Source organism: Malus sylvestris, chromosome 13 (assembly GCF_916048215.2).
Source record: "Malus sylvestris chromosome 13, drMalSylv7.2, whole genome shotgun sequence".
Taxonomy (NCBI): Eukaryota; Viridiplantae; Streptophyta; class Magnoliopsida; order Rosales; family Rosaceae; genus Malus; species Malus sylvestris.
Window position 1 is genome coordinate 26,083,253 of NC_062272.1, and position 24,796 is coordinate 26,108,048.

At 38.0% G+C, this 24,796-nt stretch overlaps 1 protein-coding gene across 1 annotated transcript; it reads right to left on the reverse strand.

Annotated features, from left to right (window-relative positions):
- Positions 1-2,586: 2,586 nt before the first annotated feature.
- Positions 2,587-6,165, reverse strand: LOC126596902 (probable receptor-like serine/threonine-protein kinase At5g57670). The gene is made up of 7 exons (XM_050263596.1): positions 5,691-6,165; positions 5,329-5,583; positions 4,979-5,136; positions 4,804-4,883; positions 4,521-4,656; positions 4,072-4,221; positions 2,587-3,001 (listed from the first exon to the last, which is right to left on the reverse strand). Exons 1-7 carry the CDS (start codon positions 5,896-5,898, stop codon positions 2,837-2,839), a joined length of 1,152 nt encoding a protein of 383 aa, XP_050119553.1. The 5' UTR covers positions 5,899-6,165; the 3' UTR covers positions 2,587-2,836.
- Positions 6,166-24,796: the final 18,631 nt, after the last annotated feature.

Here is a 24,796-nt window from a genome sequence, read left to right on the forward strand (position 1 = left end):
TCGTACCTCAAAGTCATTATTCGGATTATTCTCCATAATTCTACATTTAATCTAACAACAATAGGTATAATTTATATTTTAATATTTTTAATCCCACAAATTATGGGTTTTTATTGAAAATCTCATTAATATAAACAACAATAAATCTCAATTTTTATTTTAAAAAATATAGTAACATACATAGAAATAAATTATCACATTAAGTTCAGGGACTTCGATAAAAAATTGAAAACCAATAAGGCTTCAGTAAAAGAATATTGATAGTTAGGGATCGCATCCAAAGTCTCCCCATAAAGAAACTCTTTTCCATCCGCTCTAATGAAACCTGTCATTGTCTCATCTTGTATTATACATGTTACTAATACTTGATTGTGTATTGAGTCGTGCTATCTACATGTTCCTTTTTAAATCTCACGTACATCTGATAATTTATATTCTTTAATTTTATTCATTTTATTCGATCCGACGATTGAAAATTTTAAAAAGTGTGTAGATTGAGATATGAAACCATCTTTTGCAATATGAAAGTTACGCAATAGGCTTGACAACTCTGAAGTTTGACTTTCAAGTGTTAATTTAATATAAATATCATCATATTTTATTTATTTATAATTTTACTGGTATTTATTTAAAAAAAAAACATATTAATTAAAAATGTGTAGAAGACAAACAAACTTCGAGAGGATTGCACAAGAAGCAACATGGAAAGGCTAAACTAAAACAGATAAAATTCCCACAAACAATCAAGAAATCCATAACAAATTTAGCATTATCTATTTGTAGCATCATTTGTACCATCTCTCTAATAGAGATGGGATCCATATGAGTTTGCAGACCCTATCTCTATTAGAGAGATTACATAGATGATGATACAACTAAATAGTAAATATAGCATTCCTCAAATAAAAATAACACAACTTCATGACCACCCCTACAATTGTTACAATTCTATCAACCTTATCCACTAGAAGCACAATATGTTATTGATAGAAATAAAAATATAGTGTTACGTGTGGGATGATGTAAGAATCTTGGAGCCATTTCTTATATGGTCAATAGTCCACTACTAATATTTGAGACTACATATTATGATACATGCACATCTTATCCTGCAAAATTAATAAGTACTCCATCTTGTTTAACGAGTTATTTTTTATTTATTTTTATTTTTATAAGCTTTTAATTACTTGTTAATTGTCTATTGTTATTATAAATCTTTTTGAACTGTCATGCTTTCATGCATGATATATTCTTATCATATACATATATGCCATTAGTTAGTCTTTCGCTTTCTTTTACATATTTTTTTAGCTCTTTTTTTCTTTTTTATTGCTTTTATGCATGCCAAATGCCATCTCTGTCTTGCATGCATGCATGTTAGTCTCCTAAGTCTGCAACTTTAATTTATATAAAACTATCAAAATCAAATCAACGGTGACTACTAAACCTAAAAAAATTAAGGTTCTTTTATTTTGTTATATCAGAGTAAATTGAATTTTGAACCTTTCACTTATTATCTCATCCATTTTTTGCCACAAGAATACAAACTTTAAAGTTTAAACTCTTTTCCAAGTTCAAATCCTCTATGCTTCTCTTAGTGTAGAATGACACACCCCGATCCGGAATGTCCATTAGAACTTCGAATCGAGCTGTGTTGGCCGCCACCTAGAAGGTGACGAAGCCATAAAGTGATGATAAGGAAAGATGCGAATAAATTTAAACCTAAAGGTGCCTAAATAACAGAGTGCACTGTGCGTAGGTATGAACCCAAATCACACGTGATGTCAGAGCATAGTCAAGTACAGCAATGTAGGTAGAAACCATACCCACAAAAGTAGCCATCTTAACAGGGACATGCCACAAATCCTCGTCGATAAGGAACTTTGCTACTAGAACCTAGAGGGGCGCAAAACAAAAAACGTGAGTGGGCGAAAATAAAGTTTTTCAAGAATATCTCATTTATCAACATTCATAACCCCTTGCTGAAACACCTGTATACTTTCCCAGAAAATAATTTATATAACCATATATATCAGCAAATATCTCAAATCACAATCCTTTAACACTTTTCAGAAAAAATGCCATGCATACATATACATGAAATATATGAATTAGTATTTGATGCATATATATGAAATGGTGCTGTGGACGCACAGGTGATTCGTGAGTTCCCAAAAATTAAACCGTGAGGGAATGGTAAGCCCAAAGCGGACAATATTGTGCTACGGTGATGGAGCGGGCCCAGGAAGTGGTCCCTCCTGGGCCAGGATGTGACATAGAATATAGCTTGTAATAAATAAATAAAAAACACTATTTAGGGCCTAAAATATATATATATATATATATATATATATATATATATATATATATATAAAAGCATTTGTATGGTTCTTTCTTAATTGTTTTTAGTTTTTCAGGGGTTTTTATACAAATTTTTCCTAAATTTAGTGGTGGCTGAGTGAATTGATAGTATGCAATTAAACGTATTCCACCATTTCAGCCTCCTTTTTTGGTCTCAATTTCACAATCGTACAAAAGTAATAGATGTCCAGCGCTCTGGAGTCAAATCACTATTAACACATCACGTGAAGTGGCCTTGCAAATTTGCAACAACCTTTGCTTTATAAATAAATATATGCACACTGTCCTTCATACAAAAGGATTCCTATTTTTTTTTTTTTCAAAAAATAGGGTTTAATTGTAAGGTAAGCCTATTTATATGTACACGTTGATAAAAATTGAGGTTAGGAAGTCACATAAAATAATAATAATTGACATAAAGTTCGTCCCCAACCCCTTTTCTTTTTAGCTCTTGAACCATAATTATTACATCTAATTAACAACTTCCTGTTGAAAGGGAATCGTGTGGTGAAACTGAGAAGGAAGTGTTGCATTCATATTCTAAATCCTCAAAACCCCAAAACTCATCTACTTCTTCTTCCTCTGCCATCTTCCACCTCTCTTTGTCTATTTCCCCTTCTGATTCCATCACCTCCAATACCTGCAAATATAGTGGCACATTAAGTTACTACATGTTGATATATTTTACATATACAAACCATAACAAGTATACTAAACTCACAAAGCTCGTTAATTAGATTGGATAATGATTTCTGCACTCTTTTTTCTCTGTCCATCTTTTTTTACTTTTGTCTATTATGTCTCCTTTGATTTATTCATTTTAAATGCCCTAAATTAAAAAGATGTGTGCAGAAGAAAGAAAAAGGTGTACAGACCCGAAAGAGTATATTATGGTACAATTATCTTAATATAGTTCTATGTTAAACTTATGAACTTATGCAAGGGGAAATGATATGAGATGAAGAATTTGTGATTTACATTGTGCATTTTTGCCTATGTATTCAATAGTTAAATGAAAAGAACCACTTAAAAAAATAAGGCAAATTAGGACCCACTCTCACAATCATTTTGGTGATCAAATCTTAATCTTTTTTCCTAAACATGGTGCATGATTGCGTGATCACATCTTTATTTTAGCATAAATATTAAGGTTAGGTGGGAAGGAACCATTTGTTGGACAATAGGCATTGCGTGAAAAAAAAAAAAAAAAAAAAACAAATGGCCTGCCATGTACCAACTCCCAAAGAGAAAGCTAAATACAATTAGTTTCTTGTTTCTGGTTATAACTGGTGAAAAATGATGCAGAAAGTCATTACAGACAAGCAACCACATACCATTTTTAAACCATAAGTACGGCTACTGTAACTAAGTAGCTAGCTCATGTAGATAACCCAAGCACTTGTGTAAACTTTTGATAATTAAAAGTGCTTTTAAATTATAAGCATCTTTTTGTGAATGTAACACAAGTGCTTTAAACAAACCCCACATTTCAATTTTTGTGAAAATAGCTATTTAGGTGACTAGTCAATCAGAATTTTACTATTGAAACACAAACATCTATAAAGATATGATTTTCTAATATAATTACGATCGTGTGACATTGTCATTTGTTGAATACGTCAGACTCATATATGATAAGTTTATTAATATGTAATGCGTTGTTATATTAAGGCACCGCATGAGCTTATTATAAGTAAAATAAATAGGTACCTCGGTCATAGAAGGGCGCCATGTTGGAGATGCTCTAATGCACATAGATCCTGCAAAGGCAAGTCTTTTCAACTGTGTAACATCATAGGCCCCTCTCAGCCTTGGATCTACTAGCCTTTCAATCTCCCCAATATTCAAAATTGGTTTTGCCTGTTGAAAACACATTTAAAATTCCATTCGAACCACAACAATTTGCAAAATATAATACATATATTTTCAATTAGTCGTTAAGAAATAATAGGACAAAGACTTGCAAGCATTTCATTAGACAGCGTCTAAGACCAGTATAATTATATGTGGTCGTGGTAATGTTAAAACAAATGATAATATATTTTTAGCTTAAAATGTCGAGGAGTATATGTAAGTCCTTCCCAGCCGAGGAATATGTTAACTTGTAATTAATAGACTAAATCATATAATAAGATTTGAAAGGGTTTCCATTTACTTACCCAGCTATGTAAGCTTTGGTGAGACCCATCCACTGGTTTCCTCCCTGAGATGAGCTCTAACAAAATTACTCCAAAAGCAAACACATCGGTTTTCTCATCCACAATCCCATGCATGTAGTACTCTGGTGCTAAATGCCTGCAAAATATATAGAACATCAACAATTAATCATTTGTTCTGGCAAAAAAAAAGAAAAACAATTAACCATTTTGAAATCTGGATTAAAGTTATTAATACTTCATTGGATTTAATGGATAAAAGCTTGTAATTATTAAGATTGAGTACCCAAATGTCCCTTCAATTGGAGCAATTGAATGATGAGTCCACTGAGATGGAAGCCATTTTGCCAGACCAAAATCTGATATCTGTAACATTTCAAACATTAAAAACATCAAATTCAATAAATTATTCTCAAATCTTGAGTAACAAAAATAGCAAGAGACTATGGTTTTATGTGTACCTGTGGTTCCAAATCCAGAGTCAATAGAATATTTGTAGACTTAATGTCCCTGTGAATTATCCTTCTCTGGCAGCCCTTGTGCAAGTAATGGAGGCCTCTTGCTGTCCCAATAGCTATCTTGTACCTTGTTTTCCAATCCATAGGTGGCCAATCCTCATCTACAACAAGGTTTCAAGAAAAATATAAGAAAATAACCAAGAAATTAAAACCCAATAAGCAAAACAAGATTGCTAGATTGTTACTTTGGCAGAAAATGATTTCTGCACGCCTTTTTAAAGAATAATCAAGGGCCAGAAGCAAGAGGGTGTGCAGAAATCGCCCCCCTAAACAAATTATTGTGGAATGTTTACCATGGAGAAGAGAAGCAACAGAGCCTTTGGAGGAGAAGTGGAAGATGAGATAAAGGCCATTGTCAATACAACAACCCACAAGAGACAGAACATTTGGGTGGCAAACATGTCCAATGGTCCCAATCTCATTCAAGAACTCCTTCTCTTTCCTCTCATCTGTCACAGCTTTTGTGAGCCTCTTCACTGCAATCTCCTCACCATTTTCTAGAATTCCTCTGTACACTTGTGCATACCCTCCTTTCCCAACCAGATTATCTGCCAAAACCCACATCACAAAATGTGAAAATTATCAAATTTCAATCACCCAGACAAAACCCAGAGAGGATCAAACAGTTTTTGAAGGAAAACAAACAAAAACCTACCTGAGCTGAAAGCATTTGTGGCATCAGAAATCTCTTCATAGGAGAAGCATTTCCAAGTGGGTCTTGGAGAAGGCTCTTTTGCTTCAACATTCTTCAAGATTTCATTGTTTTCTTCGCCTTTGGAGCCATTGGGGCTTGTGGGTTCCTCTAGGCTTCTCCATTTGAGGGAGAAGAGCCTTTTCAGGCTGTTTGTTCTAATGTATTTCATTGCTGCAAATTTCTGAACTGTGAAAAGCACTTTTTCATATGCAGAGCAAATGAGCAATTGAGCAACAAATCTCCAGCCAGAGCCTGCTCTCAAGTGAGAAGCAGAAACAAAGTGGACCGAAGTCCTCTCTCAATTTAAGGAGAAAGAGGAAGAGGAGGGTCAGAGCCAAGGGATGTCTGTTTCTTATGTGTTGATTCAAACTTCAAGGACGTGTTTTGTCCAGTTTTTGTGGGTGTGGTGGGTTTTGTGGGACTTGGCAGAAATGATGGTTATCCACGCATGGGATAATTTGCTTTTATAGATGGTTGATAAGGGTCTTTTGGAAAAATAATTTTGCCTCCTTCATGTAACGATTCATTATTTCTATTAAATAAATGATCGATGCACATGTGTTTAGTTTTAGAACAGTGGTTAAGAAGTCATTCTTTCTTACTTACGAATTATAATACACCACATATCTAGTAAAACTTTTTTGAAATTGAAAAAGAAATTTTTTTGTGTGCACATATCAAACTGTAATTTATATACAATAAGAATTGGGTAAGTCCCCTTTTTTTGTGGATATCATAAAAAGGAAAGAGAAAACAAAAGGTTACAATACCTTACGAGTTAAAACCCCTCATATAAGCTTCCCCGAGAGAATCATAAAACGAGGCTAATACAGCAAAGTTGTATTAGAGAATAGAGCCCCACATTGAAAATATAACAAAATAATACATAGCTTATATGTGGAAGTTTCATTACTAATTATCAATGGTAACTTTTGTAACAAAACTCAACACCTAGTAATAAATGGTTAAGTTAAAATAGTATGTGTGATGTGGGTAGTGAACCATGCCGGGCTCAAAAAGTTATCAAATTTTATCCCAAAAGCATTAATTTTTCTACTTTTATGTCGTTACATGAGTTACTTTATTATATTTTTATTTAGATGTAAAAATTCAAGATGCATTTTCGGTTGGTTGTTTGAAAGGTTTTGTACAAATGGAGGTGACTTTCACACATTCATTTTTATTTTTAGTTTTCAAATTATTAAATAAATTAAACGAAAACAACGAACATGATTAAATAGAAAAACTTGATTAGAGTTTTGGCCTTTAGCTTTTGGTAAGAGGCATGAGACTAAAGACAATTTGGACCGGCAACGGGGTCACTTGGTTGCACTCTTGTGGGGCATGGAATAAGTCTCTCGGGCAGCTCAATTCAGCTCATTTTCAATTGTCCATTTCCAGCTGGCCCTTGGTAACGTGCGACTAATGAGTCATAACCATTACTTGCAGCTGGCTCCAGTAACGCATGACACACCAACATATGTGAGTTCTATCTTTTTTAGAAATTGATACAAATATGTGATAAGAGTAACATTTTTTATTTGTAACCCACTTATGAAATAGTCTATCATCATGTGTGTTATTAAGCTGTCTAATATCTATCATTAGGTAGCAACAGTAAATAGTTAGGAAATCTATTTAAGGAAGCACAATCTCTCAATTGAAGGATTTCGTACAAGCAATCAAAGTAGATATGATGACAGTTGAGATTTCACCATAAAATCAATTTGAGCATATAGGGAGTAGTGGAACTCCTTGTAAACCCATGCAAGGTTCCTTTTCTCATCAATGTAAGTTTCATTCTCAACCCATAGTTATAGTGGTGCCCTTGGTGGTAATGGTGACGATGGATGGTGGGTCAGCACCTATAGCGAATACTCTTTCTGATAAGTCAGCACCCATAGACAAACAATTTAACTTGCCTATAGCCTCATTCAATTCATAAAACATCTTTAAATTAGCTTCTCGATACAATTCATTGTTTTCCCGTAGCAAATGGATTTGTTGAAGCAAACTTTCATGTGGTATCATTAAACTCTGAACATGATCTTTAAGAAAGACGATTAAGTCATCATTTTCATCATCATCACCATAGAAGGAGCCTCTTTCATTTAGCTTGTGAAGTTCATCCTCTAATAGTATGATTTTGTCACTCAGTTCTGATCTGACTAGTCGGAGAGACACAACCTCTTCTTGCAACACATATACCTTTTTGGTAAGCTCAATATTATCTAATGTTGAAGCACTCATCAACAAGAGATTCATATCGGCTTGACAACTCCTAAGATGATGACACATTAGTATCATCCACCAACACATTCTTTTCACTGGAAGATGATCCATCACAGATGTAACGAATGCAACAATCTCTTTTTCATTATCTAATGACTTGTCTGATCACACAGAATCTTGATCATCATTGTCATTCCAAGTGGCCATCATTCCTAAGGAATCACTAGACTTTTCACCAGAGAAAAGTTTCCCACAATTGTTTAATGACCCCTTAGACCACTTGACATCTCTTCCTTTGTTTTTTAGACCTCTTCTAAATTGCTTGACAAATAATGCAAGATCATACTCAGAGAACTGTTCACATGTGTCACTTATAACTTTGTTGTTATCGACACTTTGAAGAGCAACATCTTTTCCCTTCTTGGAGACACCATCATCCATGTCTAGTTCCCTCTCATAAGTAACGAGTTTCCCAACTAACTTCTCGAGCTTAATCTCATTTAAATCTTGAAACTCTTGGATGACAACATTCTTTGCTTAGAATCTCTTTTCTGGCAAAGATCTTAAGATCTTTTGAACAATTATTGTTTCACAAATAGGTTTCCCCAATCCCAAGGCTTCATTTGTCAACATTTCAACTTTTTCATAGAAGGCAGAAAAGGTTTCAGATTCAAGCATTCTCAAATCTTTAAACTTTAAGAGGGTCATTTGAAGTTTCAAATCCCTCACTTGTTTGTCACCTTCATGAAGGATTCAGAGTTTATCCCAAGCTTGCTTGGTAGTTATGCAACAATGAATATGAGCAAACTGAGTTAGTGATATGGTTGATACAATGGCATTTCGTGCCTTTCTATTTGCCATGGCATATGTTACTTCACCAGTAGTCCATTCACTTTTTGGTTTGATCACTAACTCCCCATCAACAGTTCTAAAAGGAAGTAAGATAATCAACTGCAAGAAAATCATGTGCCTTAAGGAATATTTGAAACTTATCACTCCACTCTGCATAATTCATGCCATCAAAGAACAAATCTAGCAACACGATCACGATCCATGATGTGAGTCCACCCAATACCAGTATAATCCCAGACTACTCTATGTATGTCTAGAGCAAGGCTCTGATACCAATTGAAATTGGTACCAGGTGGAATACCCTACAATAAAAACTAAAAAGCCACTATATTGACTAGCCAATGCACTAGTCAACTGAGTACAAATTGTAAGAATCCCACAAGCACATAAATCAAACAAACTTAGAAGGTTAAAACTTAACAATATAAACTTTATTTAAGTTTTAATCTTAGTACTTGAGTTAAGTTCACTTGATTAATAAAGTGTCAATACTAGCTAACCCTACAATGTTTAGTTCCAACAAGGTTATAAATATGGCTTTGTAAAGTATTGAACACAAGGAAGTTTTTTACTAGAAAAACCCACCTTTAGGTTAAAAAATCGGTGACTCTCCACTGAGTCCAACCCATTAACACGATCAATGATGTGATATGATTTTATGATTTGTACAAGAGATTTGAATTCAACTGACCATTTAGGTTCTTCAGTCAAACAGTTGAAGAAGAACCTAACATGAATCCGAGGGAATGGTCTATGAAGGATATGAAAACTTAGGTTTAGACCAAAATCATAATGCAAAACCATTAAAACAATGCAACCCTAATATGCAGTGATTGGGTGTTTGTGCATGAGATGGTTTTGTGGCTAGGGTTTCGATTTAGAAGCTTAAGAGGTAGCTCTAAGCTAAATGCACTCTTTTTGTGAAAATTTGAAAATCCTAACCAAGGAACAAATGAAACCTTGAAAACCCTTATAATGGAAGAGATGGATGTTTCAAATAATGGGAACAAGGAGACACGTGTCATGAGCCAAAGGGACCTTCCCAGATCAAGGGTGAGAGATCCACGTACAAGAAAATGTATTAGATGGCCTATGTGGGCTGTCTTATTTTGCGTGCCTAAACAGTTGGAAAACAAATGAAACTTCTGACTAGACACCTATAGTAGACAAAAGGAATTCTCGAAAAATAAGCTTGACATGCATATGCAAATGTATGATAACCTTTTGTAGCGAAGATAGCTAGTGCTTTGACAAGTTCAATCCCCAGTAGTAATTCCAGATTAGCATTGCACCCTAATTCTAAACTATAAGCATGTGTACTACCAGATACAAGATTTGATAAGGGAAGCCAAACAGTAAAACTAGTATTTAACAATGGTGGTTGTGGAGCAAAAAATAATCACAAGACGACACGTGGATTTTTGGATAAAAAGACAAAAATACCCTTGAGGCATATCAGGATTCCTACACGTGAGTAGCGGACAATCATCCTTTAACCAAGTCATAAGTGCTCAAAATAGGTAACAATTCAAAACATATTTCATCCATCCTCATCAAATCCTCTCCACAAGTTAACTCCCAAATCCTTCCCTTTTTATTATATTAATTAGCTAATCAATAAGGCAATTATTCTATTAATTGACTAATTAATTAGTTAGTTATTTAATTATACCCAATTAAACACATATCAAGAACCTAGCCCACAAAGAAAGCCAAGTGGCCGGTTATCTCTCACCCAAGGAGGTCGGCCACACCCCTATAAAAGGCCTTTCATTCTCTCCAAAACTGAATTGGAATTCTCTTGCTAAACTCACTAAATTCTCCAAACACTTTTCCCTCAAAATTCTAACTTTGGCATCGGAGGTTCTTCGGCCAAAGCCCACCCCAATTCATCATGGGCGTGTGAGGCTCTTGGCCTTGACCTAAGGTGTTATTTGTTTTGTAGGTGTTATTTTGTCCAAGAGCAAAGAGGAAGAAATTTGCATCCACAAATTGGTGCTTTCATTAAGAGTTGAGTCCCACACTCGTAGAAGACTCTTGCATCCAAGGTTTTCTATTTTCTTGTCCATTTGTAGATTTTTTATACATTCTTATTTTTAGAATTTTTTATTTGCAAAAATTCTTTGATAAAACGTAAAAGAAAAGTACAATGGCTAGAATTTTAGAAACTTCAATGAACAAAAATTCCAATGCTCAAGAAATGGGACCACAATGATCCACGAGGCTAAACGTGACAATAAGTGGAGCGGCACCACCACCACAAGGCTCCACCATGGCAACCACCGCGATGCCACCACGGTGCCCACCTATGGTGAGGTTCATTGAGCCACTACCACAACTCGAGGCGTGCCACTTCAACTTTCAAGGGCCCAAGCCCTAGTCGAGTCGGCTCGTGCCATCCAAACCCAATGCGAGCCCAATGCATTGCCAAGCCGAGCCCTAGCCTTGCACCCACGTGCGCCATACACCAAGTAGCCCACTCATGTGGCCTAGCTTGGTCCCACTGAGTAGCCCACTTTCGTGGCCCAGCCTACACTACGACCTAGCCTGCTCCCGTGGCCTAGCCTGATCCCACCGAGCAACCCACTTCCGTGGCCCAGCCTGCTCCCATGGCCTTCCAAGCATCCCAATCGATCCAAGATTAGTTCAACCGTCCCGGTTCCAAATTTCCAGACCGACGATCGAACCGGAGCATTTTCACCATATTTTTCTGAAAATTTGACATTTCCCAACTAAAATCTCACTCGGAGTCTACCACACTTCTACTGCTCAAGGAGATACAGTTTCCAAGCTCTACCATTATATGAGAAGAGCTGGGGGCCCGACTACCTGTATTCCATAGTTCAAAAGCTATCCTCGATGTTACCAAAAATTCAAAAGCTAACTTTATCGATAGTTGTTGCAACCTGGAAGCTCAAGTTTTACCTTCAGACGCACGTAGTCATCCTTATGACTCACTATTCCGCCCAATCCAAACGAGCAATGATAAAGGCGTAGACGCTGGCGGATGTAAAATTTTCTGACGAACACAACAACTCAGCCCAAAGTCGCGCCAAAGGCAGACAAACACTAGAAGGACACACTCTGAAAAAAGTTTTATCCTCGTAGCCCCAAAAGATTCTACATAGGAGTAACATGTACTGGCAGTCGAACACCACCTTCTACTACGTATAGCATGGCCCCAGCTCCATAGTTCCCTACCATGCATTCACGACCCAACAGAACGGCCCAATGACACCCTGGAAGTAGCCGACCACGCCCTAGCCATGCCTGCTCCACCCGATGAAGACTTCTGGCATTTGCATGTCAACGACGCATCGAACTACAAAGGTTCAAGAGCAGGCGTAGTCCTTATCACCCCAGACGGTTCGATGCCCGAGCAGGCGATCATTTTAGGCTTCAAAGCATCCAACAATGAAGCAGAGTACGAGACCGTACTAGCAGGCCTCTGAATGGCAAAAGACTTGGTGATGAAAAAGCTTGCAATTCATTCTGATTTCCAGAGCCAGACTACTTGAGGCGTGTCAGACTTACACCCTCACTTAAGTTCCACGGGCAGACAACACTCACGCGGACGCACTAGCTGACCTAGGCTTCACTCTCAACCACCAACTTAAACGTTCTATTCCTGTGGAGTATCTAGACAAGCCAAGCATAAAGGCAAAGCCAGTAGCCGAAGTGTCACAGGTTAGTACAACTCCAAACTGGCAAAGTTATATTATAGACTACCTAGTCAATGGCACATTCTCCACGGAAAGGTTGGAGTCTAGAAAACTCTAAGTAAAGGCAGCACACTAATACATGTGGAACCACATTTTCATCCAAAGATCTTACAGTGGACCACATCTTCACTGCCTAGAGCCTCCTGACGACCTAAAAGTTCTAAGGTCAATGCATGAAGGCTTTTTTGGAAACCATTCCAGAGGTCAATCCTTAGCACAGAAGGCTTTTAATGCAAGCTACTACTGGCCTACTATGCACCAAGACGCTAAGGAGTTAGTACAAAAGTACAACCGTGGCCAACGCTACAATCTGGTACCATCACTGTCTGCCAACGAGCTACACCCGCAGACGAGTCCTTGACCATTCATGTAGTGGGCAATCAACCTGGTAGGACCTATGTTGCCTAGAACTGGGGCAGAGGCATGATGATCGTGGCAACTGACTACTTCACCAAATGGGTAAAAGCGGAGCCCATGACTACTACGACTCAAACGGACATAGAACACTTTATATGGAGGAACTTAATTTCTGATTTGGCATCCCTCAATCCATCATCACTGAAAACAACCTGTAATTCGTTGGCAAAGATTTGGTGAAGTTCTTCCAAAAATATGGCATCAAGCAGCACATGGCCACGCCAAGATATCCTTAAGGCAATAGGTAGACCGAAGTATCCAACAAGATGATCCTCAAATGCCTCAAGAAATCCCTTACCAGCAAGAAGGGAAAATGGCCAAACGAACTCACCGGATGTCTATGGGCATATTGCACCGCCAAAAGACGAGCAACCGGTGATACTACTTTCTCTTTCGCATTTAGCTCAGAAGCAATCATTCATCCTTATGTCGTCAAGCCAAGTATCACTGCTTTACTACCAAGCTTTGAGCAGAACAGTAAAGAGATGACCACAAGCTCAGATCTGGCAGAGGAGAAGCGCGAGCATACCATTACTCGCATCGTAGCCTACCAATAGCAGCTCATCTCTAACTACAACAAAAGGGCCAAGATCTAGCAGCTCCAGCCTAGAGATATAATCCTAAGAAAAGCCTTCATCACTGCCCACGGAGAAGGATCCAAAAAGATGGATCCCATCTAGGAAGGTACGTACAAGATCATCAAATTAGGTGGCAAAAGTAATTACACCCTTGCCACCATGAAACAACAAAAAGATCAAAAAATAATGGAGTGCCTACAATCTGAGTAAGTACCATGTGTAACCTCCCGCTACATCAAAGCCCGAAGACTCAAACAGCTCCACATGCACCACCTCACAAGCCGATGACTATCCAGTTGTTATGCAGTTCCTACCTTACAACTAAGTTCTTGTTCGTTTCACTCATTTTTCTATAAGGAATTTAGAAGTAATCTGCAACTTGGCTCGGCTACATGCTTACAAAAACTGATCACTCTTGCACTTCAAAAGAAAACTGTGCCCTTCTTAGGGACTCATCGCAGGAATTGCGCCCCCCCCCGAGGGACCAACCATGCTCTCCAGTGCGAAAGGGTAAACTAATTCCCCGACACCCACATGGGTTTGCTCTCCAATGCGAGAGGGTAAACTAATTGCTCTCTAGTATGAGAGGGTAAACCAATTCCCCAACATCTACATGGATCTGCTCTCTAAGGCGAGAAGATAAACTTACACTCTAAATATCCAGACGTGGATGAGCCAGGCTGCCCTGGTATAACTAGGTGCACGATGGCTTACGTCGGGATTCCTAGAAGTAGCAACATTGGCCTTTTTCAAGGCTTAGCTAGCTGAAGGATTTTGGGTCTCTTGGCCTAATCAGAGGGGAAATGGGCCCCTAGAGATAGAGGGGGCATATTACGCAGTACGTCCTACAAATGGTTGCTCTGAAACCCTAAAGCTGCTACCGAGTACACTAAGGTAGCCTACAGTTTCCAGAAGACTGCCTATGACTTGCCATTTGAGCAGTAAATCCACGTTAGACTTATACAACCGCACATTCTTGTGAAAGGTTAAACAAGCTAGCATGCATATACGAAGCTTTATTCACTACCGACATGCTACATAGTCGATAAGCTTCACCTCTGCCAAGTGCGGAATGACCTACACCAAGTCCTAAAGTGTTGTGATACTTGCTACTCAACCTAAAAAATTGGAGAAAACCAAGGTTAACAGCTTAGTGGTCACGCGGACTTGTCTGATTCTGTAAGTAAGGCGTCCAGCTGCCGACTCTATGGCTAACAAATTTGCAAAGTTCTACACCAACACTTATGGCTGCATCGGCTATGTAGGCCTGTCTGCTTATAGAAAAATAGCATGCCTGCCACTGGTCTATAAAGTCTAAAAGTTAGGGCATGAATGAAAGAAGCGAAGATGGAGAAGAGCGAAGGAAGCAAGTTTATTAAATTTTCTAGCAAAATTGATAAACAACTAGCAAAGACTGAATGAGTTCAAGCAAAGCAAAAAGCAACAAGGGAAACAAAGAAAATCCTAAAGACTACCTAGAAGATTACCCTTCAGCAGGCACGACTACTCGGTCGCCACACCTTTAGCAATCGTGACATTCTCAGCATCGACACCATTCAGCGTGTCACCCCCGGTCGCTCTAGCCTAGGCACCAACATCTCCGACTACTTCACCAATGAATGTCTCAAAAGTAAAGGCAAGCAAGTCTTTTAGAGAAATAAAGAAAGTTTCGAAGTCTCTCCTGGCAAACTCAAAGTTAGATGGTCTACCAAAGAGATAATCTACATAACTCAGCTTATAGAAATCAGCTTGACTTTGAACAAGCGAAGCCTCAAGCCTAGCGTTCACATCTTTCAGCTGCCCGATCTCCTCGAGCAGATGAACATGGATGCGCTGCAACTCATCCACTTCTTACTTCAAACTTTCGTTGATCTTCAGTGCACCTTGGAGTTCCAACACTTGGGGTTCAAGCCTATCAATGACCTTCTTGAAGTGGATCACTTGGTTATAAGCAGCAATCAACTCTTTATCCTTTGCATAAGCAACAGAACGAAGCTAAAAAATGGCACGATCAAGATCTTGAATCTAAGGTATATCATATCCGATCTCCTTCTCTGCACTTTCATACTTAAGTTGGATCACGTTAAGCTTAGTCTTTAAGTCGATGATCCCTTGGCGAGCGATATCAAGTTTCAGAGAAGTGGGAGCATAAATATTAGACCCTTTCAAAGTGACGAGCTCATATTCCAACCTCTTGATCTTCTCAGCTAAAGAATAAGCTTCAACTGCCACAACCCTTGCCATTTCCTTGGCAACCTTGGTATCCTTTTGGTCAAGGATCATAGACTTGGCTACCAGAATAGTCATCTTCTGCATCATGGCAAGTAGGGCAGTCTTCCTATACTCGGTTATATGCTTCGCAAAGGAACCTGGGCAAACAACCCTTCTAACGCCATCGACAAACTTGGCACAAGTGCCCATGCCTTCAAACAGACCTGGTTTCAAAAGTGCACAAATCTCAGCAGCCTCCCAAAAAACTGGCTTAGTGGATTTCTCACAGCTGCCCACACAAGCAGTCTCCTCATTTCCAGCAGGAGAATCAGTCTCAACAGCAGGGGAAGTGGGCATTGGCGCCACTTTAACAGCTGATTCCACCTTATCGCTCTTCATAATAACAAGCCTCTCCAAAGGTAAACCAAACTTAGCTCCCAACGGACATCTTGGTACAGACTTCAGCACTGAGGGCATGACATGAACTCTACGCTGAGCAATCCTATTAGCAGTTGTACTAGCCATTCTCGACATGTAAGGTTCTGTAGGTTCAGATTTAGCAGCCTCATTTTTCTTCCCATTGGAAGAAGTCATGTCAATCATAGGCCTCTCGGCAGTAGGCCGACCCTCATGAGCAGCGGAGGAAGTTTTCAGTTTTTTCCTTAACTGGCATCTCTTAAGCAGGCGGGGAAGATCTGTTTTTTCCACCTTCATTAATAGTAGGCTCCACGACAATGATCAGACGAGCCAATACATTTGCCTTTATCCTCTTTACCTTCTCTCTCGGGAGCAGCCCACCTTTCTCCCGGCGAAAAGGACTAAGCAGCTAATGTCATTCACTGTACTCAGTAAGGGAGCTTAACCCATACTAGCTTTTCCCTAATTTTTTCTCTAAAACCAGTAAGTAGGAGGCCTGCATGCCTAGCATTTCAGCAGCCCATGAGGCTCGCGACCTCCTTATCTCTCTCAATCGCTGGCTTAGCTCTCATTAGGTTCAAGAGCCCAAAAGACATGAGCCATGTGGCTCACCTAGCACTGCGCCCCAGTGCCTCAATTTGCAGCCCTAGCCACGTAAGCTGCCATTGGCTCTAGCCAAGCCGAGCAACCCAAGCAGTGGTCCCTGCCATAACACCTCATCGGCCCATGCCAAGCCTACTCCTGGTCCCTGCTAGCCGACGTGCCTCACCACCCTGACGGCTGTCTCGTGACATCACTATCCAAGAAGAAGACAAGGAAAATTAAATTTTTCTTACCTCGGTACGGTGCGGAGAAGACAAAGAAAGCAACGAAAGACGGTCCTTTGCACGGGCAAGATGTAGAAGATTGCTAGAGAAGGGGGAACAAATATCCTCTAAGCTCTCTTTCTTGTAAGGTAGAATAAATCGCTCTCCAAAGTTGATTTAATAACCCATTTAAGGTGGACTTAAATAGACTTTGAGAGAAATTTATTTCCCTTTCCTAGAAGGATCTAATTTCCTATTAAAAAGGGAATCAACATCAAAATAGGAAACAATCCTACGTTTCCTAAAGCAAGAAGATCTCTACACCTGCTGCCATTTCCTACGAGAAGCCCAATAGGTGTGGGGGCATTTGTGGAGCCAAAAATAATCACAAGACGACACGTGGATTTTTGTATAGAAAAGGACAAAAATACCCTTGAGGCATATCGGGATTCCTACACGCGAGCAGCGGGTAATCATCCCTCAACCAAGTCAAAAGTGCCCAAAATAGGTAACAATTCAAAACCTATTTCATCCATCCTCGTCAAATCCTCTCCACAAGGTAACTTCCAAATCTTTCACTTTTTATTATATTAATTAGCTAATCAATTAGGCAATTATTCTATTAATTGACTAATTAATTAGTTAATTATTCAATTGTACCCAATTAAACACAAATCAAGAACCTAGCCCACAAAGAGAACCAAGTGGCCGGTCCTCTCTCACCCAAGGAGGCTGGCCACACCCCTATAAAAGGCCTCTCATTCTCTCCAAAACTCGATTGGAATTCTCGTGCTAAACTCTCTTAATTCTCCAAACACTTTTTCCTTAAAAATTCTAACTTTGGCATCGGAGGTTCTTCGGCCAAAGTCCCCCCCCCCTCCGCCATTCATCATGGGCATGTGAGGCTCTTGGCCTTGGTTTTGTAGGTGCAATTTTTTCCAAGAGCAAGGAGGAAGAAATTTGCATCCACAGTGGTGGTCATGGTCAAGGTCATGTCAAGATGGTGGTGTTGGACACAATGATGGTGGTGGTGGTGTGAAATCCCGATCCTGGATTTCACTATTATAATCTACGTATTTGTATTATTGAGATTTTATATTATTTTTTGAGAATTTATATTAATTTATTTGAATTTAGATTTCAATTAAACTAGTTACGAAGAGTGAAGTTTAGAAAATTATTATTTACTCTTTGACATTTCGAGGTCACAAGTAACGTTTTCGAATAGATATCGAAACCACGAACACATAGGCAAAAGCCGTTTGCGAGTCTGGGTTATAACGGTATAGTTACGGATGTTTGAAGTTGTGATACTATAGATTTTAGGAATTAATTATCTCCCACTTTGTGGGTAAGAGGCCCAGATCGATATAGGGTTAAGTGGACCATCAAAATTGAAAAAAAAGGAGGAGGGGGAAATAAGGAATCAGGAGGAAAAAGGAAAAAGAAAGGAAGGGGGCTAATTCTAACCAGATCGATATGCTTTTTTGTTTGAACTCAGGGGGATAAATGTTTGATTTTGTGAATGGTGAACTACAAATGGCTTGATCCCTATCGAGGGTACGTAGGTAGTCTAATGAGGAGGTTAGATGTAACCATAAAGTATACAAAAATTACAATGCAATTCGAGTATTGAATTAGGCTTGTAAATATCCCAGAAGCGAGGTATGTTAGAGAAGCGGGAATTTGGTTATGTCATGTATCGATCCTGGACGTATGTCAGGATCGGGGCGTGACAGGTGGTGCCAACAATGACGATGGAGGTGGTGTTGCCAGCAATGACGATGGAGGGGTGTTGCCCGCAACAACGATGGTGGTGGGGTATGGTTGTGGTGATGGCAAGGTGGTGGTGTGGTGATGGTGGGGGGTTGGGGGAGGGGGGTTAAGATTGGTAGTGGTGGTGGTGTTGATGGTGGTGGCAAATATGGTGGTTGTTTTAAACTCCTACTTATATGGGATTTAAAAATAACAATTGTTTAGATGAAATTTGAAGTAGAATTGTCCCAATATATACAAACTGAGGCCTAAGACAAAAATGCAATTAATCATTTCTAATTTAGTACTTCAATGTAATTTTATTTAAATTAAGTAGTGAAATTAAAAAACATTCTAATCCAATGTACCAATCATCGCCAAAACAATATATATGAAACTCAGGCACACCAAATTAGATTGAGGAGAACACGAGAAATTTTTTATTTTTCCTTCTTTTTTTTCGAGAATACAATAAATGAGGAAAGTTTTAAGTTGCATGTAGAATAAGAGCATTTTTAAAGGAGATATCAAAATGTCCAAATCAACAATAATGGTAAGAAAAGACGGCAATAATGTTTTCAAATCGAGAAACCAAATATGATGTCGCATGATATGAAATGACATATCTCCCTCTTGCTGCCAAATTTGACAGCACCTTCAATTTTTTTTTATTAATTACTAAATGCATATTTTTTATTTATTTTTTATTTGGTTTAAAGCATTGCATTTTCATTTCTTTTCATTACCAATGCAATGCTTAAATATTTTTATACCTTTTAATTCACTTTCTTTCATTACCAATGCAAAGAAAATAAATATGAACTTTTATTTTTGTTTAAAATTTGACATATCGGGTGGAGAGCAAAACTTTAAAAAATGTCAAAGTACCACATAAGCTATCAAATTTAAATTTTATGTTTAAAATTTGACATTTCCTTTGGAAATGGTCTAAGAGTATGAAAAATTATCAGACCTCGTTTAAAGTGAGGCCTAAAATACATGCCTCTTTTGCCTTCTAAGCCGACTCTGTTTGAGGTTGAATTTATGAATTTATGTTTTTTTTTACACAAAATTTCCAATTTTTATGTTTGTAAATCTAAACCGGAGAATACATAGCCACCAAATTCAGTTTAAAATTATGACTGTTGTACAAATTTCAAGTTTATATTCTAATTCAAAAAGAGTGTTCTTACTCTATAGGAAACAGTTCGGAAAATATATATATATTTTTTTTGGAAAACAGTTTGGAAAATAATTTGGTACCAATCCTAAAGCATTTTACATATTAAAAAGGTCAATTTATTTTCTTTTTGTTACAAAGGGACTTTTCCTTGAAAAATTTAAGAGCATCTCTAAAAGAGATGTCAAACGTAAACATATTTGATGTATGTGGCAATTTGGCATTTTGTACAATTTTATGCTCCACCCGATATCTTAAATAATAATGTCATTCTAGAAATTTTTTTTTCATCTCTTTGTGATGTTCAATTATTGAGATAACCAATCAAATACTTGAAACACACAACAAATATTTATTATGATTATATTGCATTACACCTATTATAAAATTATTAAATTAATTGGACAATACCTGTCAAATTTGCCGCCATATGGGCTTTGCCTTCAATTGGCTCTGCTCCACGTAAGAAATTGAAGGTTCGGTTGGAGAGAATTTATTGCCAATTTTTTTATTGTTATATGTTTATGTAGCAATTTTGGCATCTGTAAAATAAAATTAACTTTGGTTTTAAGTGTGGACTCAATCGGAACTTTGTAAGTTATGGCAACCTAAATGTTAGACATTGCTCAAGAGAAGTTATTAGATATGTTGATGCTTGACCTGTAATAAGTGTCTCAATTTTAAATATATTAAATATAGAAACCAGATGACATCTTCTGCAATATAATGTTGTTTTCAAGACGTGCAACATTTAATAGAGACAATATTGCATGCGTAATATTGTAAAGTAAAATGTTTAGGCCTTGTGACAACAATAAACCATACAAAATATTAGTCAAGATGAAAGATATATATATGACATGCTTGGATTAAGTTTCAAAAATAATTATTCAATTGATACTAAATAGATCATCATTTGTGGTATTTAGTACACGCCAAAATCAATGGATAAAAATAAATTGGAAACTCCTTTATATATAAATAAATCCAAATGAATTAAAGGGAAAATCATGAATTACATGTTATTCTTCAGCATATTCCTCCCAAAGTAAAATGAAAAGGATAATACTTGTGTTTTCCCATATGATAGTTAAACGAACTTCAAATTAAATGATTTTTTTTTTTTTTAACAGAGATGGTCTTTAGATAATAATAAATAAATAAATGTACGGTTCTTATTATGATATTTGTACAGTGAACACATTAATGATAAGTGGGGGAAACCTATGGGGAAACACAAGTAAACGTGAAGAGTAGTTATTTAATTAGTTGATAATTTGATACTTATAAGTGACTACCGTAGGTAATTACACTTCTGAAAAATGAGAGTTGAAACCTACAATCGATCTGCTGCTATTGTTTTATTTGGTTCCATGATTGCATATATACACGAAGTTTAATCGATATAAATTACATGTTTTAAACATGTTCCGGGAAACAATTAACATGAAACTATTTAATTACTTCTCATAATTCAAATTCTTGTATCAAACAATAATCAATGAGGATAAGAAACTGGACACGAGTGAATTTGGAGCAGAAGGCATGATACTGTTAATTAGTACATATGAGTTGATGTACAAAAGATTTCTAAAAAGAAGTCACCAGACCAACCACCCCAACCCCATGTCAGCAACCTCTTTAAACTAATATACTTTCTCAATCTCCATTAGTGGCCTTTAAACTTTGCAGACAGCTGCACCTACGTCCAAGATATCAAGTACAAACGAAGTTGTTCTCCCTATACCTGTTTGGATCAAAACTTGAACTTTGGGCTCAGGAAATGGGCTGGCCCAAAAGGATGCCTAAAGGAAGAATCGGCCTAAGCCCAGCCAAAGCCCAGAAAGCAGAAAAGGGCTTTTCTGACTTGGTGCAGCTCATGAAGACCACTTGCTCACCTACCCAAAGGCCAAGTGGTATAGACTGACCAGTTATACAGCCCATAAAGTACTTTATAATGGCAGAACAAGTAAAATAGTTGATGAGTCACTGCCTCTCAAGTTGCATTCGGGCAAGGCTGCTGCTACAAGAGGCCAAGTTGAGTTGTCTATAAAAGAAGAAAGAGAAATCAGGAAAAAAGATACTCAATCAAACAAACAAATGCAAGCACAAACTCTGCTCAAAGCCAGATTTGCCTTCAAAACGAAGCTGTAGTCAACCCAAACCTTCATCCATCTCGGGACAAGCCTTCCTCAAACCTTTGTAATAGCTCTGCTACCCTATTCAACCTTGTTGTAGTATCGATTTCTTTTTGTAAACTCCTCTCCTTACCTCTCTCTAAAAGCTCTCAGACCCTTAATAAGCCACAAAGATAGGGACCTGCAAGACGACCAGGCTTGCCCGACAAGGTTAAACCTTGCCCGACCTTCTTTGTTTTTGTCTTTTCATTCATTAGCCTAACAATATGTTGTATACTTCCAGCTGTATTCAAGTTATTTCTAGTAAGATGACTATTAAAAGAATCTCTCAGTACTTGGATCAGATTTGAATATATCTTCATTGTTCAAACCAGATCTAAGTTCTAAGCCCTCGGGCATGTAAATTTGATCAGTTGAAAGTCCTTGGCCTCAAGGCATAAAAAAGAACCTTATGTGGACTTAACCCATCCACAATAGTCCTTGATAAACAAGAAGTCCGAAGTTACTTGGAGCACAAGTAATCGACCTACCCCTTAGTTTTATTTCTATTATATTATGATTATCATAGAACGCTTAAGCATGGAATGAATTCTGATAGGAAGCCTCAAGGCCTACACCTAAGGCCCTACAAAGGCACCTATTTGGATTCATTCCGTTCCGCGGTCTAGAACGTTTGAGTATAAAGAACGAATTCTGATGGGAAGCCTCAAGGCCTACACCTAAGGCCTCACAAAGGCACCTATTTGTGTTCGTTCTATCTCTTGGATTCGAGTAATCATAAGTATAATAGTTGTAAGACTCCTGCAATCAATCGAACAAATATTATGTGTTTGAGCACTGGTTTAGTTATTGATGGGAAGCCTCAAGGCCTAGACCTAAGGCCCCACAAAGGCACCTGTTATAACTAACCTGGTTTCTCAGGCATATATATATATATATATATATATATATATACACATATATATACAACTAAAACTCGACATCCATTTTACATCTGCCATGCTAAAGATGGCAGTGGCACGCCTGAGTACTTAGAAGTTAATCTTGATTGTGAGCCTCAAGGCCTACTACTAAGGCCCCACAAAGGCACCTCTCAAAGTTAACGCTGTCCTTCTCTTCCAGCCTTGCCTGACGAGTCTTGCCCGACAAGCCTTGCCTGACGAGTCTTGCCCGATAAGCCTTGCCCGACAAGCCTTGCCCGACAAAGCTCGACAGTGAAGCAAAAGTCTGACAGCAGCCCTCAACCGGCGCCAACCTCCCGGGGAGCTATGTGCTCGTTGGCCAGGAAACGTCCCCGACGGAAATTCCTGACGCGAACAATACCCTACCAGACTACCCATTATCTTTAAAAAAACATAAACCAAACTATTACCGACATCAATTAGGAGAAGTGCTAAGTATAATTGACACTTACACACGCGCGCGCGCGCGCACACAGACAACAAAAGAAAAACAAGTCCAGTACATAGATCCAACATAACAAGCAGTTAGAAATGGACAAATTGTTTAGTAGTGTTGATGCACAAAATCAGTGAGGACTTTGGTATAATAGAAAATGTTAAGTTTGTGACCTTCACTAGATTGCTCCGGTCACTAGTGTGAATAAGTATGTAAATTGATAGGGACAGGGAAGCAAACACAAGATGTACGTGGTTCATCCAGATTGGCTACGTCTACGGAGTAGAGGAGTTCTCATTAATTGTGAAGGGTTTACACAAGTACATAGGTTCAAGCTCTCCTTTAGTGAGTACTAGTGAATGATTTAGTACAAAATGACATTAGGAAATATTGTGAGAGAATGATCTCTATTTATAAAAGAGAGTTTCTAGTCTCATTCTGACATTGACACGTGTTGTGTTGTGATTGGCTTCTGATGTTGACACGTATCGCGCTATGATTGGCTTCTGATGTCGACACGTGCCGCTTTGTAATTGGCCTCGTGGTTGAAGGGAAACTCTTCTGGATCCTTGACGGTATAACGTTGATCGGTGCTTAGTAGTTTCGGGATTGGTCAAGTATGGTACAAACAAGTAGCATATTGATGATTAGGCGGCCATTAGTATTAGGTAGCTGATGAGTAGATTTTATATTATATATTTTACCCTAATCTTAGTATATTTTGGTTAATATATTGGAAGAATTTTGATACTTTGAATTGTATTTTCAATATAGGACTTTCGACTTCCTCTGGAGCAAAACAGGACCAAATGGACGAATTTTGGAGTAATTCCAATTGGAGGACGTTCGTGAGTCAATTAGCTTGATCGTATCAAAATTTGGGATTTTTCCACCAAGCAGTTATTTTCTGGCGATGAAATAAAGAAGCAGTGCGCAGTGCTGGAAAGTGACGTTTTTGGGCTTAAATGACGTTTTTGGAGCCCAAGATGACCTCGGATGGGTTCGTGGCCTTCTGGAAAAGTGTTCAGAATATTCCAAACATCAAATCCAGCTATATTGGGCCAGTTTTGGAGCAGTTTTTGGGCCAAAACGTGGCTGTTCAGATTTTAGACGAATTTTACTATTTTTATTTAGGGTTTTTATTAATTTTAGTTTGCTAGGGTTTTTGTGGGGGCTTAGCAGATATATTGCTTGGCCGTCTACAGTTTTAGGGTACGTTTTATTTTATGCAATATTGGAGACAGGGAGAAGTGCTAGGGTTTTGAAGATTTTCTACTTGAAGGTGTTTTCAATCCTTTTCTTAATAATATTTTCTATGATTTCAATTATGAATATGCAGAACTAATTTCTTTTGCTAGGGC

Bases quoted from the DNA above. Each gene is read 5' to 3' on its own strand.
- LOC126596902 (XM_050263596.1), bottom strand. From the start codon at position 5,898: ATGAAATACATTAGAACAAACAGCCTGAAAAGGCTCTTCTCCCTCAAA. The intron at 5,584-5,690 runs GTAGGTTTTTGT...GGGTTTTGGCAG, and splicing joins CACAAATGCTTTCAGCTCAG to ATAATCTGGTTGGGAAAGGA. The intron at 4,884-4,978 runs GTACACATAAAA...GAAATGTTACAG, and splicing joins CTCTGGATTTGGAACCACAG to ATATCAGATTTTGGTCTGGC.